The sequence below is a fragment of the Mesoplodon densirostris genome, chromosome 9 (assembly GCF_025265405.1).
Source record: "Mesoplodon densirostris isolate mMesDen1 chromosome 9, mMesDen1 primary haplotype, whole genome shotgun sequence".
Classification (NCBI taxonomy): Eukaryota; Metazoa; Chordata; class Mammalia; order Artiodactyla; family Ziphiidae; genus Mesoplodon; species Mesoplodon densirostris.
The window spans coordinates 65,929,328-65,945,369 of NC_082669.1; the positions used below are offsets into that span (position 1 = coordinate 65,929,328).

The 16,042-nt window shown below is 42.3% G+C and overlaps 1 protein-coding gene across 5 annotated transcripts in view; it reads left to right on the top strand.

Moving 5' to 3' along the window:
• Positions 1-16,042, top strand: part of CREB5 (cAMP responsive element binding protein 5) — a 412,989-nt gene that overhangs the window by 155,888 nt on the left and 241,059 nt on the right. For all 5 annotated transcript variants that reach the window (XM_060108880.1, XM_060108882.1, XM_060108884.1 and 2 more), the window contains exon 5: positions 6,798-6,970. In XM_060108880.1, the coding sequence (XP_059964863.1) occupies positions 6,798-6,970 (173 nt within the window). The remainder of the gene's footprint in view (positions 1-6,797; positions 6,971-16,042) is intronic.

Genomic DNA, 16,042 nt, shown 5'->3' on the forward strand with positions numbered 1-16,042 from the left:
ATTAAATGAGTTTTCTGACATATGGTCATGCTGTGTAAGTGTTAGCCATTATTTATAATATTTCCATTAATATCAGTCATAGGGAGTAGCCACCCAGAATGAACCATTACTCTCTGAGCTTCACATTCTGAACTTTACTAAAAGGAAAGAAGTACACATTTGCTGTCAGGCACTATGAGGGAACATTTGTTATATCATGTGAAACTCTACAATCCGGTCCATTAGGTGATTATCTCCATTTTAAAGATGAGGAAGGTATGGCTCAGAGAACTTAAATAACATGCCCCAGATGATATAGAGCTGAAGTGAACTTGAGCCCAGTTGCAGTTCTCATGTTTTCCTTCTGTACTTTTGTTCCTTTTAGAATTATCCGGGGATAAGTAGCAACCTCTGAAAAAGCAGAATTAAAAGTGCATGTCAAAGCTGGCATTTTCACAGTACCCTGTGTGCTCTCTTCTCCCTCCTCTCCTGCAGAGGTTGCCTGAGATGGTGTCTTATCTTATGTGGTCCATCTTGCACTGTGTGACTATGCCAAGGAGAGAGAGGCAGCCTGCTTGTCCCCTGGTCTCCCCCAGCCCCCTGCCTTGCCTCCTCTAATACCTCACTGGTTCCTCTGTCATGGAGCAGCCCACCCTCTCAGTAAGATTCAAAACACTCCTACTGTTGCAGCTCCTGAGAGCACCAGAAAGGAGTCAACGCCCTCTAGAATCCCTCCTACACCTCCAGAGAGCCTAGTGCCTTCCAGAAGGTTAGAACCTTTGTTATTCTGTGAAAATCTCAGACATCTTTTGGATGCAGTTCCTCGATGTTTACATCTGGGAAGTTCTGAAAGTCTTCATAACTGCCTGGGCATCATTAAGATGCAGACAATTCTAAGATTGCACAACTCAGCCTGTAAACACATGTCGGGATGACCCTGGCTCTTTATAGAGAAACTTATAAAGTTTCTACACCTTGGCAGTTGGAAAGAATATAGATTTGAAGATAACATTTTGGTACTTCATGGGAATCAACATCATTTTGCCTCTATGCTCCAACCTTCACTTTCATTTGTGGTCCACCTCCCTTCATCCTTCATTACCACACCCTAAAATTATAGTTGTTTGTAAGAGCATGGACTTACATTCATATACATCAGGTTGTTTTTTGCATATTGTATTCCAAGCCCATGCATGCAGGGCAATTACCACTCTACCTCCAGCTCACTGACTATGCAGTCAAGACTCATTATTACCCTGGTTCTCATCCCATTCACGCCCCTTGTGTCTCAGAGCAACAGTGAATGGAGAGCAAGGTATATTGCAGGGCATGAAGGGAATAAGAAGGCCAAGGACATGGGGATAAATTTGAACTAAGGAGGGGAAAATTTAGGTGAAGATGGTTTGTCTGAGGAGCTTTATCATCTTTGATGTTTGAGAAATTTTACTTTTTGTTAGCTGGTTCTTGAATCATGATCCTTGGGTCTGGTGGAAAACTATAATTTTTGGAAGGCTTATTTCTGCAAAAGCTTATGGTTATGGAGAAAAATCAATGTTTGTAGGCCCATGAATCAGAATCTAAGGAGTCTGTTTGGATATTTAGTGTCTCATAAAATGTAACGTAGAAAAGGCTTGTGGAGCATCAGAGCTATAAAAGATCATGGAGGCCATGTGGTCCTCACCCCTCCTTCTAGTGATGAGGCTGTGAAGCCAAGGGAAGCTGAATGATTTATGCAGGTTACATGGCTACAAGGAGGTTTAGAGAGACTGAAGTAGAAGAGACCTCCTAACTCCTAAACCAGTATATTTTCAACATTATCACACGTTACTAATCATTTGGAAGCATTTGAACCAAAGTATGAACCGCGTATTATGAGAGAATCTTAGCAAGAAGAGACCTCGGAGGTCATCTAGTGCCATCTCCCTCCTGATGCAAGAATCCTCTTGGTGACATTAACAGATGGCACTACTCCCTACTGATGCTCGGAAGCTTAGTACTTTATAAGGCAACTTGTTTTATCTTTGCCTATCCCTACATATTGGTAAATTTACCCCAACAAAAGGTCAAATTTTTTTTTTTTTTTTTTTTTTTTTTTTTTGTGGTACGCGGGCCTCTCACTGTTGTGGCCTCTCCCGTTGCGGAGCACAGGCTCCGGACGCGCAGGCCCAGTGGCCATGGCCCATGGGCCCAGCCGCTCCGCGGCATGTGGGAACTTCCCGGACCGGGGCACAAACCCGTGTCCCCTGCATCGGCAGGCAGACTCTCAACCACTGCACCACCAGGGAAGCCCCAAATTTCTATTTTTAAAGCCTCAGTCCAGAAGGAGTGAGTGTGGCCAAAGGGGAATGGAATGGTATTAGTGATGGTGTAGAGTTTTACTCTTAAAATAAGGATAATAATGCCTATCTTGTAGGGTCAGTGTGAGGATCAGAGGTGCAGTTTATAAAGCATCTACCATAATAGCTGCTTCAATAGGTACTCAAATTTTAGTTATTGTTGGCTTTTGTCATCATGATCCCATTTTTTGAAATTATGCCCTCTGGAGCAACATAGACTATGTCTAATCCCGCAAATATTTGGAAGGCAGTTAGCATGACCTCTAAGCCTTCTTTTCTTCAGACTAAATATTCCCTGATTCTTCTACCGTTCTTCCTGTGATGCATTTTGGATGCCTCCATTGCTTTCATTCCCTCCCATCTGTCAGTTTCCCCCCTAAACTGTGGTGGCCAAATGTGGTCAGTCCGATGTGCTTGACAGTGGAATAATTACATCCCTTGATCTGGACATCGCACTTCTCCTACAACAACCTAGATTTATGTTAGCATTTTTGGAGGCCAGATCACACAGTTGGCTCAAGTAAAACCTTGTTCTACTATCCAGAATGTTAGCGACGTCTCCCAACATTGTGTCAACCACAGATTTGACAAGCATGATTTTTACATCTTCATCCAAGCAGTTGATATAAATGTTGAATAAGAAAAGGCCAAAGGCTGAGCCTCCAGGAACACCGCAGATCCTTCCTGCATATTGACATCCAACTGCTGTTTGGTGATGTTGTTTCACCAGCTCCAAGTCTACTCACCTATGCTAACAAAAATAACTCAGCAAGATATAGTCATTCTTTATGTTTTTGAAATTGGATATTTACTTTATTTAAAGATAAAATGCCATTCTTTTATCAAGGAAGACAGGTTTTGAACCCATAATTGGGAAAATGTGAACTCAGAAGTAATTTCATGTTTGAGTTACTATGTAATGCTGAAAGAAAAAAAACCCCAACTTCTCTTAATGTGAAATGATAATGCTCACTTAAATTTGTTTATTTTTCCAAAATGTTTCGAAATTATTCTCTGGGTCTGGGGGAAGGAGGCTGGAGAATTTGCAGATTTCTTGTGTTGGGGAAAAGGAGATTTTTGAAATATTAGGATATAACTTTCAAGAGCTTTTTCCATCTCTGGTGGAGATCACAGAGACAAAGAGATCTCTTAAAAATGTTGGTGGGGGAGGGTGTGAATTATATCCTAGATAATCTTTTTTATTCTTTTTAATGGTTCTCAGAGAAGATTCTTAAACTTTTTGAGGGGAGAGTTTTTTCTTTCTCTCATTTAACATGCTTTATGCTGAAGAAATCAAACCAGTGTCTTTGCACCAGGTTTCAAAATTTTTGAACCAAGTTTTTCTTGGTTTCCATGGTGGAGATTAAGAATGGTTATGGACATACCATTTGAGCCAAAGTGCTCAAAGACTTGAAGCTCATTTCTTGGTATCTTCCTTGAAGGGCTCGTTTAATGTTTTCTCAAAGGCTTTACTTTCTAATCTACATTCCACGTTTGTGGCTTTCTTCTTAATTCTGATCCTCTCTATTTCTCTACCCCATAATCAAACAAGTATGTTAACATCTAACACATCTTAACATCTTTTATTGTGATCATGCTTTGAGATTTCAAGGTAAATAGACAAAAGAGTTAGCATTCTCAAAAATCACCCAGGGAATAAAAGATAAGATTTCATTATACTGAATATTCTAGGAATGTCATTTTATAATGTACTCATTCTCTCACTATTTACTGCATGCCTACTGTGCCAGGCACTGATCTGGGCCACAGAGACTCAATGGGGAGTAAAGTCGGACTTAGTCCCTTCTCTCATTGTGCTTATATTCTAGAGGGAGAAACAGATATTGATCAAATAATAGAAGACAATTGTAAACTTGTGAAAAGTGCTGTGAAGGAGGGGGAGATGGTGCCCCTCATTGGAGAGGTCAGGGAAGGCTTTCTCACATGATGCTTGGTTTGTGATTTGAAGGTGGAGTCTGGGGAAGAGTACAGGTAGCAGAAAACAGCATATTCAGCTCTGTGCTGAAATGGAGCATCTTCAGTATGAGAGCAGGAAAATTCATGCAGGTGGAATGAATCGCAGAGAGCCAGAGTAAAGGTGGCATGAGTTGAGCAGGGGAGGTAGAAAGGGTGTCATACAGGCCTTGGAGGTCACACTGAGAGTGCTCTCGGGGTCTTCTGAACCATGAGAAGCCACCTAAGAAGCATGGAGAGGGTGGGCCATGTAGCTGGATTTGTGTGTGATGAGATCAGTTTTGCCTTTTGAAAGGATGACTGTGGCTGTATTATGGGAAAGAGGAGGAAGGGAAATCAAGTGAATGACAAGGGACCAGTTAGGAGAGCACTTGTTTAATCCAGGAAAGAAGATGGTGGTTGGGTGGAAGTTGGTGGAAAAAGAGACAGAAAGAGAAGGATGCTTACACTGAATTTATGGTACTTGGGGACTACATGTGGGGGTGATAGAAAAGGGTGCCAAAGGAGGGTTCAGACATTTTATATTATTGTTTGTGAACTTAAAGAGAATATTATTTTTAAAATTGTATAGCTCTATTGATAACTTTCACTAGCACAGCACAACAGGAATAATAAAAAGAGAGTCAGAAATCCTTCTGTGCCTCAGATCTATTATTGACAAAGTAGGTGACTGTGAACAGGATGAAAAATTTCAAATATCTTTAAGGATCTAAACACTGGAGAAATAATACTTACAATGTTTACTTCATCACAACCTCACTAAGACCTAGAGAAATAAGTCTGTGAAGGTTCACTTTCGAAAGAAATAACGATTATCTTTATTTTCGCTATTACTTTCAGTTTGATTCTCTACGCCTCTAGGTCCTATAAAAAGAACTCAAGCGTATCCCTGTGCTGCCATCCCAATACAAATCACCATTTCCTTTCATCTCACTTTAAGCAGCCACAATATTTTCCCACGTCAGAAAAACCTTCCAGTATATAAGGGGAGCCTTTGGATCATGTGTGTGTGTCTAAGCCTGTTCATGCCTTTGGGATCTCAAGACAACAGTCGGCTTACAGTCTAAGCCAGGTGCCCAGTTGCCATCTGGGCTCCTGACAAGCTGTGTGGTCAGGGTATAGAAATCAGAAACCTGGGAAAGGTGCAGTGTGATGGACACAAGTACCCCCAATACCGTATATGTTATCACCGTCATTTAAAACACAGTGCAGGAAATCCTGTTCTTTACAGAAGAACTTCAAAGAACCACTACTAGTAGTCCTGGGTAACATTTTTTTTTCTTTGCCAAAGCGCAGACAGATAGATATTTTTCCTCTAGTAAGTTGCTAGTGACACTCCATTTCTTTCCTGTCATCCTCAACCCATTGTCCAACTGACCTCTCAGATTTCCCTACCCTTCAAGGCTGAAGGGCTGTACCTCGCTGTTTCCAGAGGCCCACTGACTTATGCTGCTTTGCCCTGAACTTTCTTTTTCTCTTCTAGGTTCTGAATTTCTCACATGTCAGCCCCACCATGTTGATCAGCCCTCTTCTGCCTCAGTGTGAATCCTCTCTTGTTGTCCCATTGACATTCTTTTCTAGGAAGAGCTGTCTTTTAAGCCAGCTTTATCATGCATATTTTACCTTACTTTTGAATTTTAAACAAAGAAACCTTCATTCAAGTCATCAGAAAGAAATACATGATATTAGGTCTCTCAAGTGACTCAGTTGTGTCATTATTTTTTCACTACTTTCATGCAGTGTTTGTTTACTAACTGCCTACTGTGCTCTAAGCACCATGGATAGAATAATGAACACAAACATTCTATATTCTTGAGGAAAAGACAATGAACAAGTAAACAGATGAGAAATCATTGTCAGTATTCCATTATTCCACCAAATTGTTAGAGATTGATTTTATGGAAATACAGCAGAGTTGTAACTCTCACTCCTGTCATTGGATCCCAGAGACCCTGTTGTCTTTTCCAGTCGTTCATCCTCAGTCCCCAGGTTGTTGAGCTTGGGTCATGAGTACCCAGATTATGATTTGGAAAAGTAGTTTCCTGGAAAAAAAGAAGAGGTGGTTAGTCTTATAGGACTGAAAAAGAAAAAATAACAAGTGTGCTTGTCATTCAAAGCAGGGTGCTGAATGGCTCTTCGCTAAATCATAGTATTATGCACTTACCACAGAAATCATTTTCAAATGCAATATATATCACACCAAGTCAGAGCAGATATGCACTAAACATCCCTGATGTAAACCTCCCATTGGGATGGCGGCAGGGTGATTAGCGAACTTCCAGGTATTTTCTTATGTGCTTTCCTCTTAAGGTGAATAGTTATTTTTCATCTCATCGTAGCTGTAAGTTGTAACAAAGATAAATGGACCCATGGCTTGCCAGAAGCCATAACTCTGTATTTAGTTGACGTGACCAGATTCCCCATTTTGGCCTTTGAGAGCTTGAGAGTAGACTGAAGCATTCACCTCTTCTGACCCTTTTCCCTCTGTCTTCTGTCTTCTCTGGGCAGAATATCTCGATGCATAACACCGTTGGTGGGGCCATGGTGGGGCCTGGAGCTCACCAGCTTGGCAGCACCCGGATGCCCAACCATGACACCAGCGTTGTGATTCAGCAAGCCATGCCGTCACCCCAGTCCAGCTCTGTCATCACACAGGCACCTTCCACCAACCGCCAGATCGGGTAAGGAGACCTCCTCGGCTGTCTCTGGGTCCTGGCTGGAGCTCGGGGAATGTTCTAGACTTTCTCCTAGTTTCTAGTCCTCAGGTTGGATAAGACAGAAGTTGGTTTTCCTGGCTGGTGTGATATTGCCTAGAGCTCAGAGTGATGTTTTTGATGGGAGAAGGGAAGAGGGAGTCTCTGTTTGGTGGAAGCTCTTTGACTCTGACTTTGGGGAGAAAAGCAAGTCATTTGTGTCATTGTTTCTTCAAACATCTTGAACTTCAAGATGACCATGGGGAAACCCCATGGATGTTGAGAGCAGAGCATAGTTCTCAGGACAAATGCTTGAGGATGGTGGAGGGAAGTGTCACCTGCCCAGTCTCCTCCCTAACAGAGTATGTCCCTCCATTCCTAAGATCTAAGCCCATCACCTGTGTCTTTGGTGTATTTCCACGGTCCTCCTTCCCTCTGATCATTTCTTCTGTGCTTCTCTTCCTTTTTAATACCTTCTCATTAGCTCTCCTCTCTCTCTGCATTGGTCCATATTCATTCCTGGAGTAGACAAAACAAAGAAAGCAGGCCCTATCCCTCTCATTTATGTAAAAAAAGACAACACTGAGGCATTGAGAAAAATAGGTAGAATGCTCCCAGACACTGTGTATTATAGGATGGAAAGAGAGCTCATTTCTGAGTATCAGGTGATAGCTCTCAGCCCTTGTTACTCAGAGTGTGGTCTGAGGACCGGCAGCCTGGGTATTACCCAGGCGCTTCTTAGAAGTGCAGAATCTCTAGCCCAGCTTTCTTCTCTCCACCCTCACAAGAGTAAAGTGAAAAGGAAATAAAAGATTTAAGAGTGCTTGGGATCTTAGAAAGAAAAGGTAGTAACTTAAGCCAAAGAGCTGTGATAAATTTATGTTGCTGGATGCTGAGAACTGCTTGCTCTCTGTTCCCAGAATTCTCTGTTTAAAATAGGAAAGGGAGCTTGCTGTGTTTGGTATATGCATCAGAATTTAGTTTGAATATTCCATTGAATAATAGATACGGTGATTTTAAGAAAAATATTAGAAGCTGTCCCACTATTTGTCAGTCTGTCTTTTCCCTTCCTTGTTTTAAATGCTTGTAAGAATTCCACACCAACAGGGAGCGCTAGGGACAATGGCTTATCCCTCCTTAGAATGCTCTAGAAAGGGTACCTTGTCTCTCACATTTCTCAACTCATCAGGATGGGTGGCGACATATGAAGATGAATCTTAACAAATGAAAGTTGTGGATGATGACTATTCTGTGCGTTTGCCATGGGTACATTTGGTTTCCCATTCAAGAAACAGAAAATTAATCTGGCCATTTGAATGCTTGGCTTTGTTGAAAGAAGCCAATGCTAAATTCGCAAGTGTCTCTGCTAAAGATTTCTTTTCTTCTCAAGTGACTATGGGAGCAAATGTTGCACCACCTAAAGCAAGAACCTATATTAAGAGGGTGGGGTCGTTAAAGACAGCATCTCAATCTCAAGGGACTCCTTCGCCCAGGGGCTTGGCTTTGGGCAAACAATTCACAGTTAGGCAAGCTAATTGTAATTATTTTATTTTTCTTTCAAGGGGAGAAAAACATAAAATGTGCTAGAGTTTACTAGCAGTTTTACAGCATTCCTTCTCCCCTGGAGTTCTGCTTCCTGCCCCGTGACTACCCTCTTGCAGGACCTTAGTATCTGACCATTGTTAGTACAATGCTGGTTTTTGTGAAACAATCATTTAAGGGTTAGCACTAAATTCTAAGATGGGTATTGACTCTGTCAGTAATGTACCCAGCTGGACCAGGGCTGTACAGTTGGATGACATTCCTAGGCTGTGTCACTGCCCTGACAGGTGCGGGTGTTTCTCTGTTACGTGTGACCTCCCGACCCACTCTGTCTTCTCGTTTATTCCCAATCCTGGGGTGTTGTGTGTCTCTCCTGGTGTGTTCTAGGAGATAATTGTCACTTTTAGGACTCTATCTTGTTGCTGAGCTTGAAGGAAGCTGTTTCTTTGCTTCACATCCTTCCCTGTTGTGCTTACCATGTTGATTCCAAACCCTACTTCCTGTCATTTCCATTTTCTCCACGTGACCCATCTAAAACCTTGCCCAGATGATCATGGGGGCTCAGCAGTTAACAACCCAACCCATCTCACCAGTGGATTCAGAATGAAACTCTAGGTGGTAACATTTGGGGATGGTTGACTCTTTTAGTTCTCTCAGCAAAGAGGAAATGAGTACTTATTTTAAAACATGAGTTCCCTCTGGAGACTGTGTCTTTAAATGAGCATTTGAAATTGCAGATAGTTTTCTTTTTTTTTTTCTCTGAGGCTGCACAGAACCATATTGTAGTAATATTCTGATTTTTATCACAACCTCAAATATTTAAGTGTCAAAATCTGGCCAAGCCACCTGCAAATGTTTGCCATGGCTACTGGCCAACAAAAACAGCAAACAGCAATGAAAGTCTTCATTCAGGCTCAGCACTTAAGCTGCATCCAGCCAGAGAGGCTGGGACCCACCTGTGCCCACGCACAGGGCTCTTTTGCTGCGGCCAGTGGGTGTGTTCGCGACTAGAACTTTGCGGGAGAGGGAGGGGGCTGCCTGTCTCCTATTCCCCCCTTTTTTTCCCTTCGACTGGTGCTTGGCTTCTGTTGCCAATCCCACTTTTGTTCTCCTTTCTGCCACTACCCTGCTTCATGTTGTATTTAAACTTAGCGGTTTGAATGGATTGGGAGTGATATTGACATGAAGGACGGGGAAATGAGAGCAGTGCCTGTTCTCAGGGAAGATTTGGGGGACAAAGTTTATGCATCCTTGTGTGCACGTTTGATTTTCATACTTTTGGAGCAGGCCTTGAGCCGAAGTAGAACAAAATGAGTGTGTATGCAAAAATCTGAAGAAATAAGGTTATAAAAGTAGGTAGACAAACCACACGGGCAACTTTCAGTGCATCCCACGTCACCCCCCCACCATGCCGATGCCCAATTCTGTCCAAGTAGCACTTTTATCCCAATAGAAACTGGAGGTAAGTATAAATATCCCAAATTGCACTCGTGTGGTTAGGCAGCCTAGAAAATCACACAGCGCTAGAGAGTGTAGGAGGCATCCCCAAACTAGTGACTGCTTGTGCTTAGTCAAACGGGCAGACGGTCTGTCGGAAAGAGTGTCTTTGGCTGATTGATGGTAGCATTTTAGGAGATAAGTTTTCCAGGTGGAAAAAAAAAAAAAGAGTGAGCCATGGGCTGTGGGAGAGACAGAAAACAAGCATGTGTTAAATATAGATGAAATCGATTCAGGCTTGGACCAAATATGTGGCAGATTCCAAGCAGTATCTCTACTCCAGTCATTTTTATTAGATATCATGTAACAGGCTCATTAATTCAGGACCAAGTCTGCAAAACCTGGGAAAATGGTGGATGAGCAGGTAACAGTAATGGAAATTCTGTTTCTTCTTCTGTCTTTTTCTCTCTTTATCTCTCTCTCTCTCCTCATATGAGACATTTTTGTAGGAGTCAATAATCAGTTGAGTAGGTGGCTATAATCTTAATACATCCCAGCTTTCCTAAAGAAGCCGATTTCTCTTTATGGAGTCAATGTTATTAGATAATTCACGCTCAGTAATTCTTCAGGAGAACTGTGAAGATAATATAGAGCGTAGAGGTCTACAAAAATGGATATCAGTACAGAGTTCTGAAAGGTTATGGGAGGCACTGCCAAAATATTCCACAAAATTTCTTCCTGTTTTCAAAATGTTCCATAGATTTAGTTCTCTGTATGGAATTGGGCAAATACATAAGCTCTTTAGATTACTGGTGAAAATTATTTGACAGTAATTGTTTACAATGGAGGTGTGATACATCTAACATCAGAATATACAAGTGTTCCTACCAAGGCTGATATTTGCACAGAAAGTATCTGGTCCATTGTGGAATATTCTAGTTAAGATATCAGTAAACTAGAAAATATGTTCAACAGCATGTGTATATGAAACCCCTCCCAGATTATATGCCAGTTTTAGTCCTGGCAAATATATGTTTGTGTGATGTGCAGCTCTATTAGCTGTTTGGTCATAAGCTCTATTTGCATGAAGCTGTACTTAGGCAATGTAGACCTAAAACTGAGCCAGAAATTTGTATAAAATATCGTAGAAGCAAATCTTGTTTTATGTAAAAATAAAAGGGAACTGATACTCATCATAAATTGTATTTCTCACACCTTTTATGTGATTCTTTAATAATAATACTAATAAAAAGTAGAGCTTATCACATCTCAGAACTTGTTGGCATAAAAAGCAACACTACGTTGCCTATCGGGGAGAGTCATGTGGCTTTGTTGTATGAGTTGTCGTTGCTGCTTGAGGTGTCCATCGAGATGGGAATGTTAATTGATTCAAAGGTTTTTGTGTTATTGTTGCTCGGAAAAAAAAAAAAAAGGAGAGTGGTCAATAAATGATGCTATCACAGAAAGGCACCAATTAAAGAAGCCTTAGAAGGGGACACGGGTTCGTGCCCCGGTCTGGGAAGATCCCACATGGCGCGGAGCGCCTGGGCCCGTGGGCCGTGGCCGCTGAGCCTGCGCATCCGGAGCCTGCGCTCCGCAACGGGAGAGGCCACAACAGTGAGAGGCCCGTGTACAGCAAAAAAAAAAAAAAAAAAAAGAAGCCTTAGATAACAAAGCAGGTTACAGTTTAAGAATGTGCTTGCTCTGTAAGTGCATAGGTGTATAAATCCATTATTAAGAGTTTTCTTAAACTCCACAAACCAACGGAGCATGATTAAGACTGTCACTGCCCACAACCGGGCAGTGCTAGCGGCGACCAGGCCAGCCTCTTCCTGCTAGAGGCAGCAGCCAGCAGGCCCCGGCTTATCACTGCCCGCCCCTGCCCCCTACGCTTCTCCAGGACAGCCTGAAGCCTCCTTTGAGTAATTTAGAACAGAAGCCATTATTTCCTGCTTTGTGTTTTGCTGAATATCATGGCTATGAACATTGCTTTATTGTTAGAAAGTTGCTGGATCTTTCACAGCGCCGAGAACATTTATGAGGGCCCTTCAAGGGGATGCTTTCTGGGAGGGTTGACGGACTTAACCATATGGCTCCCGTTAAATCCCATACAGAGCCTTGAGAAATTACCTCTGACAAGGGGGCCAGCAGCCTTCCACTCACAGAGTTTTATGTGTGGAATGAAACATTAAGTACTGATACTTGAGGAAATATAAGGTTTCTTAACATTCAAAAGTTGTAATACCACATGGTATTGTGGCCAGATGAAGGGGGCAGAGCCAGAACACCAGAGCACATGGCTGCATATTCCAAGAAGCAGAAAAACACCCCTGCTCTCCTCTCTGAATCTGGTTCTTGCCTGTGATCCCTCAGGCCAGTCTTGTATGTCTTGGTGTCTCAGCTTCTCACCCAGAACACAGCAAGTCTGGTATCTTAGCTCGGACTGCTATAGAAAAATACCACAGACCTGGTGGCTTAAACAATAGGCATTTATTTCTCACAGTTCTGGAGGCTGGAAAGTTCAAGGTCAAGGTGCTGGCAGATTTGGTTCTTGGTGAGGGCTCTCTTCCTGCCTTGCAGATGGCCGTCATCTCACTGTGTGATCACCTGACCTCTTCTTTGCGCATGCAGAGTGTGAGAGAGACAGACAGGCAGATTGACAGAGAGACAGAGAGAGAGGAGAAAGAGACAGAGAGATGGCATCTCTTCCTCTTCTTAGGACACTAATCCCATTATGGGGACTCATGACCTGTTTAAACCTAATTATCCACAAAGGCCCCACCTCCTACTACCATCACATGGGGATTAAGTCTTCAACATATGAATTTGGAGGAAGACACATTCAGTCCATAACAGCTAGTCTTCTTGGGAAAGAAAATTGAAAGTCACTCTTCAATGGCTTAAGCTATTTGTTAGAAAAGCCCGGGATTAGCAGGCTGATACTAAAGAGAAGAAAGGAAGCTAACGTTTATCCAACATCTACTATGTGCCAGGAACTGATCTAGCTTTGCATGTTGTTTTCTATCACTTTCCGAGAGCCCAGAGGGGTAGACATTAGTTGCTCTGCTTTTTTTTTTCCTCTAGGAAGAGAAGTAACTTGTCCAAAGTCATTCAGCCAGTGAGGTGAGCAGATTTTTGAACGTGGCTCTATTGGACTTCAAAGCACACGTTTTCCCTGTGCTCCTGCCCGTAGCAATCCCAGTGCTGTGGAAGACACATGAGCATGTCTGACCATTTGGGAGAGTCATCTAACCACAAGAGTTGGCTAATGCTTAGTCTCTGGTTACAGTGTAAAGAGCTTCTGTGCTTTCACACACCTGCAGGGCGGTCAAGGGCAGAGGTGGACACACTGAGTTGCCAGCAGCTGCTTCAGTCCTTCAGTAGAAATATACACGAGTTCCCTGGGCCTCAAGGAAGGGGGATTGGGGGCTGTTTGAGCACATGGATACAGAGAGGGCCTGTACCTGGGAGATCAGGCTAAATACCCTTATTTGTAAGAAAACCAAAATCAGCACTGAGAGTGCTGCCCTTTCTCCAGCCATTTGGTTGCTGTACAGTTGGCTTTGTGGTTTGCAGGAAGACCCTATCCCCCTCCCAGATGAAGTGTGACTTCCAGCCTATTCTGATTCCTGTGTGGATAGGTGACTTTGCCTGTGACATCCTCTTGGGGGAGGATTTCATTTCTGAATCTTACAAACAGAAGCCCTGCTCACAAAGTTTCAGAACCTTCCATATAAGTGTCTCTGTGTGTTTTGACCTTCTCTTTCCGCCCCCCACCCCCCATTTCTAGACTAGATAGGCACAGGTTAGGGTCTGCTTCTAGAGCAAATAGCCTAGGATCATTCAGTCTGTGTCTGTTGTAAATTTGGACACTTGTTCTTTTGTGCAGCGTGTTGAAAAGATATGCCTGGAAGAGAAGAAGTTGCTCAGAGCCAAACCATGTCAGGTCAGAGGGGAGTCTTGGAAAAGCATTGGCCTTGGGTTCAGAGGTCATGGGTTTAGGCTCTGCCACTCAAAAAGGTTTATAACCTTGGCCAAGTGCACAACAGCCCTCGGCCTCAGTTCCTTCATCTATACATGAAAAGTTTAACCAGCTGATTACAAGTCACTCTCAGCAACACAATCCTCATTCAGTGCTTCTTTTCTGTCTCAAATTTATTTTCTCTTTCGGTTTGTTTTCCTCCAGGAGCTGAGTTTGGTAGGGGCTCTAGATTATCTGAGTTCCAGGATGAGTTCATGTGCCACAGGGGTAAGAACAGGATAGGACTTGGGAATGCTTGGGAAGAGGAGACCAGTACAGTCAAGAGAAGGGTCCTAACGTATGAAGCCAGAGAGACCTGACTTCCAGGCTCAAATCCTAGGTGAATCACAACAAATTTGTAATTCTATCACATGGGAATGAACACACCCATTCTACAGCTGAGTAAAGTGAGGTTCAGAGATTACATGACTTGCCCCAGGTCATACTGATGATGGCAAGAGGCAGAACTGGAAGCCAGGCCACCTACACCTCACTGTCCCAAGGGTCCAGATGAACTTGATTTCTCCAAGTTTTGACTTCCTCACATGTAAAATGAGGAAGCATCACTAGAAAATTCTCAAAGTCTCATCCAGCACTAAAAAGCTGATGATTTTCATAACAAATTTAATTTTGAAACCTACTTGGAAGGTAAGTTGTTTGGGGGCTCAGTGCTATACGCAAGATTATGTAGTTTCCTCCATTGCACCAATCTTATCAACAAACTGTTCTTTTATTCTCATTTTGCTAAAAGTGGCTTATTGCTGAAGATCTGACTAGAAAAACACCTAAACAGTAGAACAGTCTTTTAGTGAAAGACATAAAACAAGTGTAATGCAAGAAATTGGGACAATTATCTTGCCAGACACAGCTCTATGGGAAAATGCAGTCCACTGTCTTCTGTTTTGGACTTAACTGTTTTTGGGGTTACTTTATAGATGGCCTGAAACATAAGGCTTTAGCTTATATCAATATTTAGTGTTTTCCTAGGGGTAAGCCTTGGATAAGATGCCAAATAACTAAATACTGGGAGTTGAGGATACATATTTCCCATAATATAAAATGAAATGATTAACTGCACCTTTCTGTACTTGTCAGAGTTCCTACATGGGGATTGGCTCAGTATTTTCTGTTTTCAGGGCCAGAAGCACGAAAGCCTAGCTGGCTCACCGCTGTAGGTTTACGTGAGTCCCAGTGTTGTGTTTAGAAAGAGTCCCAGAGCTAAGCGTAATTATTCCTTGAAGAACACCAAAAGGTTTAGTAACTTGGGAAAATGACTGGTGTGTGCAACGCTCTCCAAGGTGAGCATGTTAGGAGAAATGAACCTGATAAAGCAGAGCTGGTCCTTTGCAACTGGGAGTACACTTTGCTTTTTTGAAGACTGAGCATGTGCTTGTAACATGGCAGTGTCCCAGGGAGCATTTCTGATTATTTGTAACTTTCATATTCTTACAGACTATATGTCTCATAAAGCATAAATAACTCTTGTCTGAACTGATTGACAAGTAGTTTCTGAGTTAAAAGAGAAGAACTGCAGATAACCTGTGGTGCCCATTGCAATACTATGTATTCACATAATTGAACATTTTAGGATTTAAAAGATAAAGGATTCAATAGGTTCTCTCATATGTGTTTTTCAGTAATATTAGTCCAAATGGATTTTCTTTACCATTATTTTTTATAGCCTTTTTATGGAGGATTTAGTTAAAGATGATACAAACTCTGTGGACCTTTATACCTTTGGTTGGATGAGAATATCACATAAATACCCAATTTGGTCTTGGATTTTGGATATAAAGGGAATCCTTATGTTAAGTTTCAGTTACATACAAATGGAATCCTATTTCAGTGAGACAGTGCAATGCCATTGCTAGAGATTGAGAACCTGGCTGGTAGTTCTGACTCCACCACTCACAACCCCTTGACCTCTCTGGGCCCTACTTTTCCATCTTATAAAATGAAAGAATGAAACTAGATTGTCTAACAAGTGCCCTTTTCTAGCTCTTAGGAACATGTTTGTTTCCTTATCATGACTAACACTCTGCCACAGCACTGTTTGGCTG